Here is a 20,433-nt window from a genome sequence, read left to right on the forward strand (position 1 = left end):
CTGATTTTTGTGAACGGTGGATTTTTGGGCTGGGTGGGATCTATGGCTGGTTTGTGAGATTCCAGGGGGGGTATTTGGCACATATATTATTTATCTGAACATCGACCACATGGTGAAACGTTCATGTGTGGTTCTCCTTTAGGGGTTTGACCCTGCAACTTGGCCTTTGACCCTGACCTGGGGTATAAATTTGGGCTCCAGACACACTTTGCTCCAGGCATTTGATCTCTTTTTAGAAAGCGTGCACACTGACCCCCCACAGGGCTCAGGTCAGAGTTCACAGAAACGGGTTAATCTTGAAACTATTCTCTTCTTTTGAGGAGGCTGCGTATCTTGTTTTGCACCCTTAGATGTGTCTTATAATTCTGCTGCCACTTCTGTGTAATGCAAGATTAACGATCTCACTGCTGCCCCCTGGAGCCAGGTGAGGGTTTAGCCACTGCTCCAACCCCCAGTCTCATGTCTTAAGAGGTCATTAAGTTTAACATTTAGGAAAAATTACTTTTATGACTGGGAATGTTTCTGTTTTGAAATTGCAGCACAAAAAGAGAGTGATTAGAATATGAAAATATTCTTATGTGGCAGTGTTACAATAAGAGTAATCTCGTTCATCTCATTGTTTGTTTTGTGGCAGAGGTTTAGAACTATTTATTGATTCCCAATGTGGTCTTCATTGTAGCGTAGAAACAAAGTATTTTAGATAATATACTTTAATATGCAATACAAACAACCTAGTTAAATGACAAAGCACATGACAAAGGTTTATGGCCTGTTTGTGGTTTTTCCACAAAGAATTTCTTGACTATACATGATTTTGGACTAATTTTAAACTTAATACCTGATGGGAAAATAAAGTTAAATTCCATTCTGAATAAACATGACACATTATTAACCCAATGTAAACACTGTTTTGTCTTTTACATTTTGGAATCACGACCCAGCTCAACATTCTTGCTTATTGGCCTGAAAAACCAAAATGACGAACATGACACAGTCATGCTGCCACAGGTGTGTGGCCTCAGGGGTCTGGGGTGGAGTAGACATCCCAACACAGTCAAAACAAACGGTCCAGATTTCACCACATGATCTCTCAGGTTCTTTAATCCTGCTTTTGATTTCAGCTTACGTTCTGTTCAGTGACCATGGGTTTTGTCAAATCTGCTGCTATGACACTTTTTTTTTTTTTTTTTTTTTTTTTAAGTTAAATGAACTGTATTAAAAGTAAGAGACTCTCTCTCACCCTAGGACCCAGACTCAATAAATCCTGTTCTTGTGATCCAGTGCCCAAATAAAAATTGGTGAGCATTCCAAATTGGATGTCTAACTGTAGTTTATCCAGTCCTATAAGCAGTTGAATAATACATTGATCAGGAATTATGTTTCATAGTATAATTAAACCTATTGAAGGAAACATTTCATGAAATATTTCATATTGTATGCTATTCAGGTTTTATGAGTTTTTAACACTTGGCATTAGAAAGAGTGCAGTGTTTCTGGTGTGAACATTTCCAGATGCTGAAAACTGAGAGGGAAATTGTTTAAATGGCTGGTTAAGCACCGGCATCACAATGTATTAAAATTTGCTAGGAGGGAGAAAATGCTATATATAGCTATTTTCTTTCGCATTCACACAAGGCATTGCAACTCTCCACCTTTATGGACATAGGGAAATTTTGCAAGCTGATTAGTACCAAATAAATTCTCCCTCCTAATTTTCTCCATGACTTTCAGTTTTCAGTCCAAGATTCTTTCTACTGGCATGGCAAATGAAAGCGCCCAGTGTCATCAAGTCTCAAACTCTGCAGTGAGCATAATTTCTCCTGACAAATTCCCATGTGAACAAAATTTAATGTTAATGCATGCAATGTGCATCTGTGTGCTGAAGCTGCAGTGTCAAACTGAACAATGCTTTATTCCCTTCATTTTCAATTTCAATATCTGCTCATTGCTCAGAATCTCTGCAGCTCAAATGTTGGTATATGCTAAACTGTCAGCACGTCTCTCTGACCCGAGTCATTATGTGTAGTTTGGGAACTGGAGGGAAAGATTTGATCTGGTTTAGTTGATGACAGTTTGGGCAGCATATTTAGCGGATAGAAATGAAACAGAAAATCTGTGATTTCTTGGAGGAGTGCTTTGGAAGTTCTGTATGACTGACAAATGTTGTCGTGTTTCATGTTGATATGGTAGAGGCAATGAGGACAGCATATTACTGCTGCATTTTTCCTTATGTCCGACTCAATTTATCACTTAATATATTTTTATTCTGTTTTGGATATCTTATGTATTTTCCTCTATTTTCCTTGAGGTTGATACTAAGGAGGAATATTTAAGAATGGAAACGCTGCACACAGTTTCCTGCAGTAATTCTCGTGAATTTCCAGGCACTTGAGCACTTTCCACACTTTTAAAAGTTAGATCCAATTTTATTCATGGAAAAACTAATAACACTGGCATCAAAAGGAAGACACATTCTTTCTTAATCTCTACTGCTCAAAGAAAGTTCAATGCAGTTTTAAAACGCTAAACCTTGTAAATATGTTTGATTGTTTTTACCATACCTGCCCAGGGTGTACTCCTGCCTTCCACCTGAAATAGAGCTTGGATAGGCTCCAGCAGATCCCCGTGATCCTGGTTAAGGAATAAGCGGGTATAGATAATGGATGGATGGATGTTTTTACCATAAATGGCCTATTTTTCCTCCTGCTTTGATTTTTTTTTTTTTAATTTTTCTTTGGTTGTAGTGATTGAATGATTAATTTTGTCCCTTTTTCACCCCATCAGATGTGAATGAATGCGAGGAGACCAATGGAGGCTGCGAGGCACACTGCTGTAATACCATTGGTAGTTTTTACTGCAGGTGTCCTCCTGGACTGAAACTGAATGAAGATGGCAAAACATGTCAAGGTGAGTATTCTTTTGTAATTGGTTGTTGAGCTGGACCATTCATTAATGTAAGAGGGCTCTCCAGGAATTTTACATGTGAAGATCACTTAAGTGATATCAAAAAACAGTTATATAATGGATAATATTTACCACCTTTTGTTGAGGTTAGTGTAGTTCACATATATGCTAATGCTTTACAAGCATGTGGTAATCATGCATTAAGAAATGTTGAGAAAGTATAATAATTTAAAAAGAAATAAAATTACACCAAAATAGATAACATAAGAAATTGTACAGAAATCAATGGGACAAGAAAAGAACATTTAAAAACATGAATACAAAAAAATGAGGTTGGTTTTAATTTTGTGTTTACAAATATCAACAATTTCAACAATATAAGCATACACGGCCAGTTCAAGTGCATGAAGTGTTTTAGAAACAAGTAAAATAAGTTTAAAATCAATACAGAAACTGACAGGCAAACAGGTGTAACATGTCCTTTCCTTCTGGTGCCAGTCAGCACTCAGGTTATAGAGTTCTGAATCAATTGTTTACATGAGAGTATTATAGTAATCCAGTCTGTTGGCATTAAAACCATGTATTAGTCTATCTGTACTGCTCAGACCGACCTGGTCCTACATTGGCTGTATTTTTTAGAGTAACTAGGTAACTAGGTTTAAAATAAAAAACAATATCAAATTGTTGGTTTAGAAAGTATTGAAGAATATGTCTCACTTGCTTTCTTGAACTGTAATACTTTATAAATACAGTGCCCCTGTGTGATACAACTTCAGGTTATCAAATCCTCTCAAATTTCCTATGATTTTTAAATATAATAATAATCCAAAAGCTCAAATTGTCATTTCTGTAATATTGTCAGACCACTGAAATATTACTTGGAAAAATAGCCAAAATATTATTTGTGTCTTCTTATGTCCTTGACATTGCTAACACTGACAGAATGTTTTGGTCTTTTGTTTTGTGTTCTTCTGCTTAAGGTTGCAAATTTTCATTTTTTTTCATTTGGATTTGTGACAGTGAATGTATCTGTATTTGTGGCAGTGAGCATCAAAACCAGATCAGTTTAACTCAAATGAAACAGGCTCAGATGTTTTTAACTTTTAACTTTTGCAGTTTTATTGAGACAGACTGCTGCATCTAGCCAGTTTATCATGAAGCCTGTTGTCTGTGAACCACCAAAACTGAACTCCTTCCCAAAATGTTCCCATGAGATTTCATTTTGCTCCATCATAGTTTTGATGTTTCTGATTAGGGAATATCTGCGAGTGACTGGTTTAATCAGATTCCTAGATAATGATTCGTCTGTGCTGCAGCCAAACCTAGAGGAGACTATGGAGTGCTCTGCTGTCTGTTGGTGGAACCAGTGAGATCTGATCTTGGTCATGGATATTAGGAGAGCTGATGAGAACGTTGTCACAGCTGGATTTCATAGTTGTCTATACTCTGCCACTGGTGCATGTTGGAGGATGACAGCTACCTGTAGCAATAATTTCCAAACTGTCTGTAATTGGCAGACGTTAAACAGATGGATGGATGGATGTTGTGTTTTTTTAAGTTGACATTGCTTGTGTGGCACTGCATCTGCAGAAAGTCATCAGCTCTTCGTCTTCCTGGCTGCCTGAAGCTGGAGAGCTGGAGCGCAAAGCCCATATGAATCTGGATGGGAGACGACAGCTATTCCTTTAGCTGTTAAGAATAAATGATTCTGGAGAGTTGGACTGTACACAACCACATTAATAATTTAGGGAATTACTGTCCTTGGCAACATGCAATATTTTTTAAATGGAAGACGCCTGTTGCAGGATGTTAATATGCCGATACTGCTGGCATAAAGGAGAAACGAAAAAATACTTCTTTTGTTTCAGGACAAAAAAAATAAATAAAAAGACAGATCACAATCCTTTGTAACGGTCCCTTGTGGAGAGTTTCCTATTTGTTTTGGCATGAATAAGCAGTGTTGATACAAATGGCACTGATCAGTGTAGGACAGGCCAACATTAACTGCTGTCATGCTGAGCACAGTGTCAAAATTTTAGCCATTATACCAAATGAACTTTACAGCTCAGACGCACACGACCGTGAAGGTGGGAGCGATGGTCTGCCAGCGCTCACCACCTGTCATAAAAGTGAGGACGTTTTCCAAAATCAACAGGTATTAGATACTCGGAACCCTGAGAGCAGGACAGTTCCTGTATTGAAAAAATTTTGAAGAAAAACACGTCTGTATTGCCTGTTTCTCTTCTGATATTTTAGTCGGATCTCTGGTGAAGTATTTTACAGTTATGGCTCTGAGCCTGTCATCTGTCTTCCATACTGAGAAGGCTGCTTTTTGTCCTCACCTGGCTGGCATCATTGTTCACACGATGTCTGATGTCTGTATATGTACGCATTTTATTTAGTTGTGAATAGTTTGCTCTGTGGCGTCACAAGAAGGATCTGAATCAGCTTCTTCTGGACTGTCTGAGCCTGAATACAACACAGATGGTTGTGGTCTGATACAATGACAGTACTGTAGAGAAATAAAAAAGTGCTAAGGCTGCATTATCAAGAGGAAAACTCATAAAAACTGAACCTCACAGTCACTGCCTGCTGGGTCATTTGTGTTCAGGTCAGGGAGGCCATGCTGACCATGAATATGCTTTGTGCTTTAAAAGCTCCGAAGTGCTGTCGTGGTCCTGCTCCTGTGTTTGTGTGGATGTTTTGGCAATAGATGAGAAAGCACAGTGCTTAGCTCCTGAATAGACAATTTCACTGCAAGGCTCATTCCTTTCTCAGATGTTTGGCTTTCCTTTGGTGGCAGATTTTTCTAATACATGTGAATATCAAAAGAAAAACAGAGATAGCACATCCCTTCTGCTCCCATTCTTTGTTCTCCAACACCTGAAAGATGTGCAGTCATAAATTCAAACTTTTTATCACACAATACTGGAAAAGAATGTAATAAATCACAGCGATAAAGAAATTAATCTTTTTGGTAAAGAAAATGCAGAATTGTTTAAGGTGTAGTTCCTGGAGGGCTGGATGTACTGTTGTAAGAGGGTTTAGGCCTGGTGAGAGTGGAGTGTGGGGACAAAGGCAAAGAGGGGAGGGAGAGGAGGATCTTAATGGGAGGGTGGAAGAGAGAGGGACATGGAGGGAGGGAGACAGAAAAGTCAGGAGGCAGAGTGAATAAAAAATAGTTCCCATGTTACATCTGAACAGGACTCTTTACTCATTGTAATTAGTTTTAATAGTTAACACTCTAGTTAGTTAATGACTAAAATGTGTAGATCATTTTGGCTTTTGCAGTAGAGGTTAAACTCTTAATTTGAATACTTGGGGAAACTTTATAATCCAGTCATGGCTTTGTCGTCAGGATGGTGGTTTTGCTTCCCGGTATTAATTGGAGCAACGGTGTTTCTGACATCTGCTGCAAACTATCCACAGAGTTACTATAGAAGGATTTGCTATAGGCCACACTGTTACCACGGATACCATGGCTACAACATCGGCTACCTGACTGCAGGTAAGTGATGATTTCATGGACAAAGAGCAGCTGAAGCAGTGGTAAGAGTGTCTTATTGCTGCATTCAGAGTTCATCTTCAACAAGAATAGTTTTAAAAATCTATTTATTTAACTGGGAACTCTAAAGAGAGAAAGGTGTCATTTTATTTCACAATAAAAGTTTTCAGCAAAGAAGAAAATGCTGCCATATAAATGTTTTTTTAAAATTTTTTTTAGAACATAAGCAAATTTCACAAGATACCATATATATCCAGATATTATATATTATCAACAGCCATGAGAGCACATGAAAACATGAGCTATGAATCAAAAACGGGTGAACATCATATAGGCTCTCAAAACATTATGCTAATATTACTGTATTATGACTAAATATTTCTTTTCATGGTTGACATGAGTGCAGTGTTCATGGATGAATGCACACGATAAAGTATTTTGGATTTATTATTATGATATTGCTAATAATCGCTCTGATCTGCTGATATACATTTGTCATACTTTTATAAATAGTATAAAAATAGGATAAATAGATTATTTAGATATAAGTTATCTTCTGTGCATAATAAACTAATTGACCAAAATAGTTTCCCTTAAAGTCAACACTATGCTGTAGGTGGCTGCAGGCAGAGAATTATGGTGCCTTCTGCTGTGGCTTTGGCTCGGAGTCTTGGGGGGTATCATGTTCTGGAAGTAGAAACCAGGCTGGAGAGGATGCCCTGACTATTTGCTGTAGCTGACAGAAGAACAGCCACTCCGCAACATGGGCTCATTTCATGAAAAACTAAACCAAAGAACGCCATGCAGCATGGATGGAAAAACAAAATGAGGGCTCCTGCCAGTTTTCCTGGATAAAGTGAAGCTGAAATTTGGCAGCAGACAGACAAAGGAAAGGAAACATTTAGAAGCCCTTTTCTAACTCAAACACTATATTTGAAGATGATGTGGGATATTACTGGCTGTAGATGGGTTCAGCCGGAGGATATTTCTGTAACTCAGCTGTTTTAGGCAGGGTTTACTGGAAACATTAGCAAGCAAATTTTAGTTCCTTTACGCTCATACTCTGTTTTTAGTCCTTACCCTAATTCTCTCATTCTTTGATTCTGAAGAGTAGAATCAGTGTTTCAAATATAATAATAACAGTTTAGATTTTCAGGTCTTGTAAGTGACTGAAGTACTGTAGAGGCCAGATTGTGTCCCCGTTGCAAAGACTTAAAGATTCATATTTAATTATTGGCCAGGAAAGTGCTACCTTAAAGCTGTTACTTCTATGTAAACAATGAATGACGTGATTATGTGTGATGTGAATGGGGTTGTTTCTAGTGATGAACCCACATAATTTCACCGTACCCGTCTTTCAGAAATGCAAAGCCAAACACATGCTAATGTTGCTGTGTATCTGCTGAATGTGTAAATAAGCAACTCTTTGCTTTTTTCCATTTCAACTTAAAATGTGATGATATATCAGTGTTATACAGTATGTACAGCTGGTTAGAAAATCACCACCTAAAAAACCTGTTGTTCTCTGTTCATTATTTAAATCCACAAAAAAAAAAAAAATCAATACAAACTAATCAAATCAATAAAGCAAGTAGAGGCAAAACAAGCCAAATAGATATGAAGCTGTAGACCATAGAGTCTAAATAAACAACTAAACTGAACTGACTGAACTGTCATTATTTACAACACACTGCCCAGAGACAAAATATGTGGCAGTCAATGGGTCAAGCTTTTCTACAGTCTTAACAACACAAAATAAATTAAGATGGTTAAAGACAAGTAGAAGTCTCATTGAATAAACAATATTATTCATCTAGTTTATAAACCCAGATTTTTTCAAAGATATTCATCCTCTTGAAATAGTTTCCTGCTGAAAACAACTGCCTGGAGTCAGGTATGTACTGAACACATTTTCTCAACTGGACATTTAACTGACTAATAGTCCTTTATGATGTGTTAGAGTTGTCCAAACATGAGACAGGAGCCAAAAGCCGTTTGCACACCTTCTTAATTTGTCACATAACTTGTTTAAGTCAGCAAATGACTCCATGACTGTTCCAGTAGTTTTAGGTACACTGAAACAAATTGGTAACATTCCTCTGGCCTGGACGTGAGGTGGGTTTGACTTTATGTCCTAATTGGCCTGATAGTGATTGCAGTGGACAGGTTGTTAACAAAAGTCCGAACAGAGCAGGGATTCATAAATCAGCTTAGACATCACTGGGGGTCTCAGAAAACAATTTATGAGTCTTTGACCTCTAAAATAAGTGTTTAGCATCACACCTCGTTCCATTTGAAATCTGCTGACAGTGACGTGGTCATGTTTTGGTCACCACTACTTTCTCAGATGGAAAATAGCCCCTTATCTTATTTATAATCTCAACACTCAACTGAGAAGAGTGTATGTTTTGCATCCTCTGATTTAAGTTTCCATATGTTTGCAGCACTCTTTTAACAAGAAGCAAAGGAATTTAAATTTGATTTTAAATGTTCAGTAGTTGTTACCACATGGGGAATTTGTTTGGTTGAGGACTGTGCACTTGTAAAATACTTTTCCTTCTCATCCATCATCTTCTTTTTTCTTTGTCTTAAAATGTACGGTTAAATTCCTCCTCATCCTGGCTTTTTTTTCTTGTGTACATTTTTCCTCATAATGAGAGGATTTAGGCAAATTGCACTAATTTCTTTCCTATATCTCTCCTTCTGCTTGCTTCTGTCTTTCTCTTTTGTCCCTTATTTCCGACAGATATTGATGAGTGCCAGGTCCATAATGGAGGCTGCCAGCACAGATGTATCAACACCAGAGGCTCCTACCACTGTGAATGCCACCCGGGCTCCCGTCTGCATGTGGATGGCCGGACCTGTATTCGTAAGGAACATTACAGCTTTATTACAATGTTTACATTTTATTTTAGTTAATCCAATATGGAAGAGAGCCTTTAAAGGAGCTTTGTACTGCAACCTCATTTTCAGTACTCACAATAAACAATGAAACACTGTTATTGGAGGACTGGGTGACTGCACAGTTTGAAAGCCTTTACTGTGAATATTACTTGTGGTCATTATATCATTCAAATATAGCCACATATGCTTTCTGACTAGAGCACTTAATCATTTAAACCACATTCATAATGTTGCAGCAGACGACCCCTTTGATTCGCAGAAAAAGCCCTATTGTAAGATGATTCAAATAACATTTGCTGGTAAAGCCACATTGAGTACAGTGCATTTTTTAAAACCCGTTCAATGGATATCTTGTAGTCTTTGTGAGCAACTCAGCTTCAACCAATATGCCCTGGAAAAGGTTTGCACTCTGGCTACAACTAACAGTTTTTTATTAATTATAGATGAAACTCCCAATTTCTTTGGTAGAGTGTGAAACACATTTGTCTTCTGTGAATATGTTCTTTGGGTCTAGACAGGAATAAAATTACATTGTATATTTTAGATATGACTGCGCTTTTTCCCTCCTTTACATTTTTTATGTGATATTGAAACACTCAAATAAGTTTGCGGTCCTTAAATCTGTGTGTTCTCCTATCAGCCTTGACCCCTGCAGTATTTACTTTCTTTTTGTCATTACAGGTGCATTAGCTTTGAGTTTTCAGCCATAGCTGATAGAGAAAAAAGTATAAACCTGGCACTTCTTTCTGCAACCAGGAATGTATACAGACGATCCTGTTTGACATTTGGAGTTGAAGCCATTCTGAGTTTCTTGGCTTCATAAAGCTTAAAGTTGTTTCATTATCTTATAGAGTAGAAACTGTAGCTGGGACCCAGCTTTCCCTTAGAGGTTCTCGTGTGACAGCTGTTTCATGAAGACATGACTGACCACAGTAATAATCACAGTACACATGTGGACTGACTCCCAGGTGACACTAATCTGTGAGGATACGTATCTGTCTGCTGACAACTGTTAAAACTTAGCATGGGCAAGCTACAACTGTGTCCATGTTCACAAATCACAAATCACTGAAAACTTGCTCTGCACAGGATGGAATAAAAAGATCTTTTTTTGAAGCTTGCGCTGTGCACCAGAATGCACGACCACATAAGCACTGGATAAAGGACAGTACATACCGATCAGCACAGAGTCATGAGGAGAAAAAGAACTGCAGATGTCTTCAAATCAGTTCAATCTCTGCTCTGCTTGTCTTATCCAGCTCTTAATATGCAAGTCAAGGTCAGATGTATCCCACACACTTTGTGTGTGGCTGCATAATATTTGAGCTGGAAAGCACTCTGTGGTTTGACATGCACTTGTGATGGATGGGTCTTGACTCCAGCCTTCTAGTATGAAAAAACATCTTTGAGAATTGTGGGCTGTTCAGTCTCTACCTGTTTTCTCTGAAGACATGAAGTGCAGGCATCTACCAGGGTTTCATCTGTTTCTACAAGTAATGGAAACACAGACAGGGAGGATGATTGAGCTGGCTCTGCCCTCAGTCTCATCAGTGTTGTCCACCACAGAGTCCACGCCATAGAAATCTCTGTGATTTTTGGCCGTTTCACGGTGATGGATCTTTCATGGCTCAGAGCACAGCAGTTCTCTGAGTTGTTCTTTGAGCATAGTGTTCATGACCTCTCTGTGAAAGATTCCAGAAAATTTGACACTGCAGTCAAAGGAAATGTCAGAAAGGCAAATATGAAGCTACAGTTTGGACATTTGGAAATTGATCTTTTGTTGTAAAGATGACAGATTTTTCTCATTCTGCTGCCTCCGGCGTTTGGTAACTCAGTTTTTCCTTTTTTGTCTTTTTAGCTATCCATTCGTGTGCCATCAGCAACGGGGGATGTGAACACTACTGTGTGCAACAGTCTGCTGCTCATTTCCGCTGTCGCTGCAAGCCAAATTACATACTGGCAGAGGATGGCAAGCATTGTAAATGTAAGTGCCCATGTTCCAAATCTAGCGTTTAGGCTCCACTAAATACACAGCAACACATTATAGGAAAGAGGAATAACAAATAGATGGGTGACTGAGGAAAGAGTTCCAATAAAGCTGAGTTTTTTTTTTAGTAGAATAGGAAGGTGTGATTCTGTAGATTTGGTCTGAACATTGCAAACATGTTGCCTGCATATGCTGCCAGTTGGCCTCTCTGATAGGATGTCTGTGCTGCTACAGGATTAACTGTCATTCCTGGGATGTGACACAAAATTGGAGTGACTCACATAACTTGTCTTTCTTGTCGTTTTTTGTTGTTAAATTATTATTCTGATGTTCTCCTTTTTAATGATTTGATCTTGGAGGCCATGCAGTTGATTGTGGTTCTTTGTGGGTGGGACATTATATGTAGATGTAATTTTAATTATTGTCTTTTATGTGATTATACATTATGATTGTTGGCTGTGAATAGTTTCCTCTAATTTTTGTAATTTTTGCAGATCTGTCTCATCCCAGACAGGCCTACGCAAGTCCAAACGTGCGCGCGCGCGCGCACACACACATGCACACACGCACGCGCGCACACAGACACACACAAAGTACGTAGAGAAAACATTAAAAAGACAGTGTGGAGGTGCAGTGTGGTATAAAAGTTTTCCACATGTTCTGCATTAAGATGTAGTTTAGTTTTTACAGTTTTATTCTTTTTGTGCGAGAACCATTCCCTGCTTGACTGACACCATATTTATGAATGTGTGCTTCTTGTGTTACAGTGCAGAATCCCTGTGCAGATCGTAATGGAGGCTGCATGCACGAGTGTCGGGTTAATGGTGGCAAGGCTCAGTGTGATTGTAAAGTTGGTTACATCCTGGCTGAAGACGGGAAAACCTGTGAAGGTATTTTCTGCAGACATAGACTCTATGACAAAGCTACTAAGCTTCCACTGTTGTAATTTTTTTTTTCTCTGTTTTCAAATCCAATCTAGAAAAAGTCAAAATGAATTAGAGAGAAAACAGTCAGAAACACAAAAAAAGTAGACAGAAATATATAATAGATGTGAATTTGCCAGCCAGTCATTCTATTCCCATTTTCAACCATCACCAGGTCTAAACTGTGAAAGATGATTTTCAGATGCAGAAGTCGATTTGTTTTGTGAGAAGCACATGTGGAGCAGTGTCAGATGTAAATGAACCTGTGCTGACCAGATGGATTTCTCTTCACAATACAGTTTTTTTTAAAACAAATTTTTCACAGATATTGATGAGTGTGAAACAGAAGAGGCCAACTGTGCACATGGCTGCCACAACACTTTGGGCTCTTACGCATGTGTTTGTAACGCTGCCTATGAGCTGGGATCTGATGGAAAACAGTGTTACAGTCAGTTTAAACCCTTTCATCGCAATTTTATTACACACATATATTGAGTTTGGTGTAAGATATTTAGGGTACCACAGTCTGATCTCATTGTGAACTTGTGACAGGAATTGAGATGGAGATTGTGAACAGCTGTGAGAACAACAATGGCGGCTGTTCTCACCACTGTCAGCATTCAACCAGTGGGCCTGTCTGCTCGTGTAACCATGGTTACAGGCTAGATGATGACCTTAAAACCTGTCTTGGTAAGAGACCGTACGACACTCACAACTGCAACAAGATATATTTCATACTTTTGTAATTTATTGGCACAAATGAGACTTCACAGAAATGCCTTGTTGAATTAGTATGCTTCATTACTAGTGTTGGGTTAAAAAGGTTGGTTCAATTTTTAGTTTCTAAATTAGTAAAAGCCAGTTGCAGTGTACTGTACAGGTGTGCAAAAGGAATTATTGACAAAAATCAATCTGTGATGTCCAAATGCCCTTTTGGTCAGGATATGTCTTTATAAAAGAGGAGTTAATTTCTACTGAAATCTGAAAGAAATCTAAAGAAAAATAATCTCACTGCTCTCTATAATTATCCTCTGGTTAAACTTAATTGGCTGTTTAAACTGTGCAATTTGCGTTTCTCTCAGGGAGCAGGGAAGCACATGGCTAGAGTTGAATCATAATTGTTGTTTTCCTCCCTGTTGTCGTCGGCAGATGTTGATGAGTGTGGAGAGCAGAGCTCCTGCTGCGAACAGGACTGCACCAACTACCCCAGGGGTTATGAATGCTACTGCTCAGCAGGATACAGGCTCAATTCAGACGGATGTAGCTGTGATGGTATGTTTAATTCTGTCAAAGTGGACGGCACTTACACTTTTGAGCAGCATTGAGTTAAATAACTTTTTCGATTTCACCTCTTGCGGAAGGAATAGGAATTGACTCTGTGTTGTGTTTGTGTTGCGTAGATGTAGATGAGTGTCTGGCTGCTAATGGTGGTTGTGATCACACATGCCAGAACAGTGCCGGTTCCTTTCAGTGTTTCTGCCGACGGGGTTTCCGTCTGGACGAAGATCGGCAATCCTGCATCCGTGAGTATCAGCACTGAGAATAAAGAGAGTGGGCGAGTGGGAGTCACACCAGACACATGCCAGTGGAATATCTGCCAAACTGTTGCTGCTGTACTGCAAAGAACATCCTGTCTTACCAATTTATTCAGTCTGGGTCTCATACATCTGCTGCCCATTCTGGAAAATGGGATAGAAATAGGATAGAAAGCTTTCATGCTCTGTTTCAGTTTACCCTTATGTTAGCATAGTATAGTTTGTTGTCGGATTTTGTTTATTGTCTACAACTTATTATTCTATCATCTTGAAAGGGCACTTGGAGACAAAATATAAGAACATTTTAAATGTTTTCACTCATATCAAAGTTTAGACTTTAAGAATATGTATTTTTTTTTGCAGTTTGTGTAATCTACTTTTTTCCTGTCGCTCCCTGCAGCACTTGAGGATGCAGTTGAGGCTCTGTCTAGTGGAGGGACCATCGAGCTGCCTCTCGTTGGCCCCCAGATCACTCTGTTGCAGGACTACAGCCAACCCCTGGAGCGCTATGATGATTATGAGGACGACGAGGGGGAGCTGAGGGCTGAGAGTAACCTGGCAGAGAAATTCGGTGAGTTTGCCCCCAGATCCATTAAAGCGCTCATTATCATTAAGAGGCACCTGTATCTGATTACCTGAGCGTGGCTCCCAGGAGGTAAAGCTGTCTGACAGACCTGTTGACTGTAGGCAGGGATAGACTGCACGGTGGGGGTTAATTGCTGTGCCTCACACTCCCAGAATGTCGGTGCGTACTGTAACACCACAGCCTCTCTGGCAGGAATGCTGAAACTTATACCTACCAACAGCTGGTTAAGGTCTGAAGCAGAAAGTCAAAGGCTCTGTTTTGTGTTGCTCAATCCTGACGAACCTCACACGACAGCAGTAGTTTTCTGCCTAAACAAGATGCAGAAAAACTTGTTCATGCATTTATCTTCAGTAGGTTAGATTATTTTGATGGTTTGTTTACAGGTCTTAGCAAAAAGTCAATCAGGAAGCTGCAGCTAATCCAGAATGCTGCTGCCAGAGTCCTTACAAACACCAGGAAACTGGACCATATCACACCAGTTCTCAGATCACTACACTGGCTTCCTGTTTGTCAAAGGATAGATTTTAAAATGTTATTGCTAGTTTATAAAGCACTACATGGTTGTGGACCAAAATATATTCAAGATGTATTAGTTCCCTATGAGGTTTCCAGACCCCTCAGGTCATCTGGGACAGGTCTACTGTGTGTTCCCAGAACCAGAACCAAACAAAGTGAAGCAGCATCCAGTTACTATGCTCCTCACTTGTGGTATTTGTTTACTGCTGCCTTCAAGTAATTGTTCATCCTTGTTTTCTTAATGTGCTTTTACATCTTATTTTAATTTACTTTATTTGATTTAAATATATTTTATGTTAAATGTCTTTGTTTTTAGATGCTCTTTTCCATACTTTTAATGTAATTACATGCCTTGTAAAGCACTTTGGATTGCGTAGTGTATGAATGGTGCTATACAAATAAATTTGCCTTTGCCTTTTTCCATTTAATATTACTTAACTAAAAGTTGGGAAGAGTATCACCTGAGCACCAACTTGAACCCACACATATATTTAAACAGACAGTGTTTTGGTCCCACTCACACCCTAATGATTAAGACACATACCACATAATTGCAGTGTGGCCACAACCTTTGATAAATGTCACATCCCTATAACTATCAAACAAAGGCAAAATGAAAACTTTTTTTTTTTTAAAAATCATACCTGTATACAGGATTGTAGCTGATGATTCTTTTCATTATCAGCTAATCTGCTGATTGCTTTCTTGAATAATGTTTGTAAGATTGCTTTTGTTTGGTTGACAGACAACTAAAAAAAAAAAAAAAAAAGAAAAAGCATCAAATTTTGATGCATGTTTGCTTCAGCTAGTTCTTTGCAGATAAATGTGTTGTAGCTCCAGATGTGTGGTGTGTGATTAACTCTGCCTCATTTATCCTTCGGTTGTTTCCAGTGTGCTTGGATGACACCTTTGGGAACGACTGCAGTTTGACATGTGATGACTGTTCTAACGGAGGAAACTGTAATCTGTGGAAAAATGGCTGCGATTGCCCTGATGGATGGACAGGCATCATCTGTAACCAGAGTGAGGACTTCTTCAATACACATGGCCACTAGTCTACTGCTGTGTCAGTTTGTACAGTTAGTCATGAGAGTTTAGCAGTGATAGATCCTTTTTACTTTTCAATCCCACAGCATGTTCTGATGGCTATTTTGGTAAAAACTGCTCCTTCCAATGTAAGTGTAAAAATGGTGCAAGTTGTGATCCTGTCACTGGGAGCTGCAGATGTCCACCTGGAGTTAGTGGAGATTTGTGCCAGGATGGTGAGTTATACAAAAAGAAGTTGTTCCTTAAATCTTTGTGAAAACACCTTTCTGAGCTCTGACCATCTCAGAGGCAGTTTACAGTAAGCCTTTTTCCATACAGGATGTCCAAAGGGCTTTTATGGAAAGCAGTGCAATAAGAAGTGTAATTGTGCGAATAATGGCCGGTGCCACCGAACCTATGGAGCCTGTCTGTGTGATCCTGGACTCTATGGACGCTTCTGCCACCTCCGTAAGTCCCGTTGTCCTAACATCACCAGACCCTCAGCCTTGAGCTCTCCCTTCAGAAACTGCAGTTTTTAAAATCACTGTGAATCTTCTATTCCAGTTTTAGCACTTTTTCCATATGGAATAAAAAAACTTGAAATACTGTTCACATCTTTTATTTCTGTAAGCCTGGACTCAAATCCTAATGTGACACTATAGACGTTTCCACATGAAACATTTTAATTGATACAATTTATGAAGTAAACTATCAGCTAAATACTAACCAGTTGATTTAATGATTCAATCAATCATTTAATGATTCAATCAATCATTAAATCAACTGGTTAGTATTTAGCTGATAGTTTCAGTTGCATTCTCTCTGTTAGATAATTCATTTTTTAACAAATAAGTATTTAATAATGATTTGTATATAAAAGAATTTATTTGTAAAGTAACTAGCTACTTAATGTTACACTGCTATAGGAGTTGCTTTAGATTTTAAATACTTTCGAGTGTAAGAGAGTAGAAGCATGAACATGTATTACAATAAAACTCAAGTAAAGTACAAGTACCTGAAATTTGTAGTTACAGTAAGCACAGTAAATGAACAAACAGTAGTTACATTCCACCACTGTCTTTGTGTCATGTCTTATTTCTCTTGGTGCAGAGTTCTTGATTAGACTTCTGTTGAGAAATGATCTGTCCTCAGTTTTCTGCATCTCATGGTCTTTTCGTCTTCTCCTTCAGCTTGTCCAAAGTGGACCTTCGGTCCAGGCTGCTCTGAGGAGTGTCGCTGTGTCCAACAGAACACGCTGGAGTGTCACCGTCGCTATGGCACCTGTGTCTGCAAACCTGGTTACCAGGGTAACACCTGCAAGGAAGGTTAATAAAATGATAATACTAAGAATATCTTTCTTACATAGTGTCTTCTGATACAAAATGCAACATTTTATTGGATTCATTATGTCTCCTGCACCTATGAAAGACCATTGTGAATGTATGTGTAGCACAGTTTTAAAATTTCCACTCCACCCCTGTGTAAGGTGCATACCAGGTCATGAGTGGCTTTTTAACTAGAAGTAAGGTCATTAAATGTTGCCTTACATCAAGGTGTTAAACTGAGATTAAGCTTGAGCATGGAGAAACTTCTTTTCTTCTAGAGATTAGTTTGAAAACACACTTCTAGTGCCAAATTCTGCACATACATCACTATGCACAATGATGCTCAAATTAAAAAAGGTTATTTTATAATGTCAATATGGTTAATAAGTGATTTGCCCTCTACTCTCACTAGAATGCAACCCAGGTACTTATGGAGCCGGCTGTGAGAAGAAGTGCACCTGCCCACCAGGAGTCGCATGCGACCACATTACTGGACAATGCCAGCGCAAGTGTCCTCCTGGCCATCATGGGGAGAACTGTGATCAAGGTACGTGGCCCTACAGAGGACATGCTTTACTTTGAGACTTATGTTTTCTATTTTGAGGCTCTTGTACTGAGACAAACCCCCTACCCCGTTGTGTGCCCTGTTTCAGAGTGTCTAGAGGGATGGTTTGGATCAGGCTGCGTCCACCCTTGTAACTGCACCGGCGCTGCGTGTGACAAAGTTACAGGAAAATGCAGATGTCCAGCAGGGACATCAGGAAAGCACTGCGAGACCTGTGAGTGCAAATACAATTTTTAACACCTTGAGTGAAAAATAACCACACGCAACTCGCTAACAATGATAAAAATGTTGATGTCAAAACTTTTACAGTGTGCCTGGAAGGTTTCTGGGGTCCAGGCTGCACAGAAACCTGCCCTGCTTGTGAGAATGGTGGCATTTGTGATAAACACAATGGCTCATGTAACTGTCCTTCAGGATTCATGGGAGGACTCTGCCAAAACTGTGAGTATCTGCAGCGTGCATTGTGGAACATTTAAATCGTGCATTGGTGTATTTTGGACAAGAAATAGAGCAACATGCTAGAAGACAGAGCAGTAGATTTTCTCCGACATCACTGGCTAAAGTCCTTCAGCATTCTCTGGGAAGAAGAAATATAATTCACTTTCAACCACTCGATGTCTACACAGTACAGAAACTTGGCATGTTTTTATGCAGTCTGGTAGAGTTTCTTATGGCACATAAGCCTTGATGTTTTCAATGTTTTTCTTGTGCAGCATGCCCCAGTGGACGTTTTGGCCAAGGATGCCAGATGAAATGTGTATGTGAGAATAATGCTCGCTGTGACCCAGTGAGTGGGCAGTGTACCTGCACTCCTGGCTGGACTGGATACAACTGCAGGAAAGGTAACAGTACTGAAAAACATCAGCTTCTGAAGTGAACAGAATAAAGTGAGATCTTATATCTGACAGGAAAAGATGCTTTTAATGGGTGTTACACTCAAATGTGATGTTTGCATTGCAGTGTGTGATGCAGGACACTGGGGAGCAGACTGTGCAGAAACCTGCGACTGTAGAAATGGGGACGGTAGCTGTGATGCAGTGACAGGCCAGTGTAACTGTGAAGCTGGTTACACTGGAGCACACTGCCATCAGAGTATGTTGATTTTTCTTTTTCTGGCTTTAAGGACTGGATGTAATTTTTTTTAAATATATTTTGGTGTTTGTAGGAAATAGAAAATGTGGATGAAATTGGGTGTAGTTGTTGCTTTCCCATAAGTCTATACTGCTGCCATGCTGCAGAATGTCATTCTTGAATCTGCAGGTGGCACTAAAGTAAAAATTTCAAAATCTAGTAACTAGTAAATCTGTCTAAATAAGGCAGTTTGGTACCTGATTACCATCAGATTTTTTGTTGTGATTTATATGTATTCGTTTCAAATATTCAACACACATATTGGATTTTAAAACTATGCCTTTGATGATAAATAGTCTCATCTGGTCCAGTCAGTTGTTATTCATGAGTTTTCAGCTGTTTCACTTCATCTTTCTGAAAAGATGGTTTCCCTGCCATCAAAATGTAGATGTTAAAGCCACCAAAGGACAGTTAGGAGGAATGAAAGGAATGAAATTTCAACTTCAACCATGTCTTTATCCCATTTTATAGTGATACCTGACCTCGCATGGTCACTCTGTTTTGAATGTGCAAATCACTGGTTTTAATTGTGTTTGGTACTCCTGCAGAGTGCCCAGCAGGTATGTTCGGTCTCGGTTGTCGTCATCGCTGTCAGTGTGACAACAAAGCGTTGTGTGACCATGTGAGTGGAGCTTGTACGTGCCAGGTGGGATGGACTGGAACATTCTGTGAAAAGCGTGAGAAAAGCTCCTACTAAGCTAAAATTAATCAGTATTATTTTGTAATAATTAGTACTATATTATTTTTACACATTCTAGTAACAGGTACTGTAGTCTTGACACCTTTGTGTTTTAGCATGTCCTCAAGGCTTCTATGGACTGGACTGCCAGGAGAAATGTTTGTGTTTAAATGGAGGGATCTGTGACCACATCAGTGGGGTGTGTTCCTGTCCTGCTGGCTGGATTGGTCCATTCTGCAACCTAAGTGAGTGACCGCTACATCTCAGCAAGTTATTAAGTTGACAGATGCTTATATCACTCTAATGTTGTTGGAAAAACTCAAGAGATAGTTCGTTTGAGAGGAGCAGCGCTGAAGAACGGACATCTTTGTAACTCTGACCACCACTCACACACACACGCACACACGCACACACGCGCGCACACACACACACACACACACACACACACATACACACACACACACACACACATACACTTTGCTTCAGAGTTATTTGGGAAAACCCAGCCCAGTCACACATGAGAAAGCAGTGACTTGATGATCCCCATGCTATGGCCTGTATCACTTACCAGACACTGGAATTTCCACTTTTTGATCAGCAGAGTTCACGTAGAGGTAAAGTACTGTTTGTCCCTATCTTGGCAGCATGCCCGAACGGCTTCTATGGGGAAGGATGTAACCAAACCTGTAGCTGCCGTAACAGTGGCATCTGCCACCCGGCCACTGGGCAGTGTGTGTGCATGCCGGGCTGGACTGGGCCCAACTGCACTGAAGGTGAGTTTACACATGACACAGAGTAACCCTGTCCAACAGGTAACTAAGAGGTCACAAGCTGGTTTTGTTTGGGT

General features: G+C 39.4%; 1 protein-coding gene across 2 annotated transcripts in view; it reads left to right on the forward strand.

The window, feature by feature from the left end:
- The window catches only part of megf6b (multiple EGF-like-domains 6b), a 49,844-nt gene that overhangs the window by 22,367 nt on the left and 7,044 nt on the right, over positions 1–20,433 (forward strand). Inside the window, exons 5-25 of one of the 2 annotated variants that reach the window (XM_026305832.2) lie at positions 2,785–2,907; positions 9,156–9,278; positions 11,172–11,297; positions 12,068–12,190; positions 12,549–12,671; positions 12,776–12,913; positions 13,373–13,495; positions 13,624–13,746; positions 14,159–14,329; positions 15,752–15,883; positions 15,994–16,122; positions 16,226–16,354; positions 17,077–17,211; positions 17,624–17,758; positions 17,865–17,990; positions 18,086–18,217; positions 18,490–18,618; positions 18,737–18,868; positions 19,456–19,584; positions 19,703–19,831; positions 20,231–20,359. In XM_026305832.2, coding sequence (XP_026161617.1) covers positions 2,785–2,907; positions 9,156–9,278; positions 11,172–11,297; positions 12,068–12,190; positions 12,549–12,671; positions 12,776–12,913; positions 13,373–13,495; positions 13,624–13,746; positions 14,159–14,329; positions 15,752–15,883; positions 15,994–16,122; positions 16,226–16,354; positions 17,077–17,211; positions 17,624–17,758; positions 17,865–17,990; positions 18,086–18,217; positions 18,490–18,618; positions 18,737–18,868; positions 19,456–19,584; positions 19,703–19,831; positions 20,231–20,359 — 2,739 coding nt within the window. Of the gene's footprint in view, positions 1–2,784; positions 2,908–6,099; positions 6,413–9,155; positions 9,279–11,171; positions 11,298–12,067; positions 12,191–12,548; positions 12,672–12,775; positions 12,914–13,372; positions 13,496–13,623; positions 13,747–14,158; positions 14,330–15,751; positions 15,884–15,993; positions 16,123–16,225; positions 16,355–17,076; positions 17,212–17,623; positions 17,759–17,864; positions 17,991–18,085; positions 18,218–18,489; positions 18,619–18,736; positions 18,869–19,455; positions 19,585–19,702; positions 19,832–20,230; positions 20,360–20,433 lie in introns of those variants that run through there. The other variant, XM_026305834.2, reaches the window with a different exon arrangement.

Source organism: Mastacembelus armatus, chromosome 5, assembly GCF_900324485.2.
Source record: "Mastacembelus armatus chromosome 5, fMasArm1.2, whole genome shotgun sequence".
Lineage (NCBI taxonomy): Eukaryota > Metazoa > Chordata > Actinopteri > Synbranchiformes > Mastacembelidae > Mastacembelus > Mastacembelus armatus.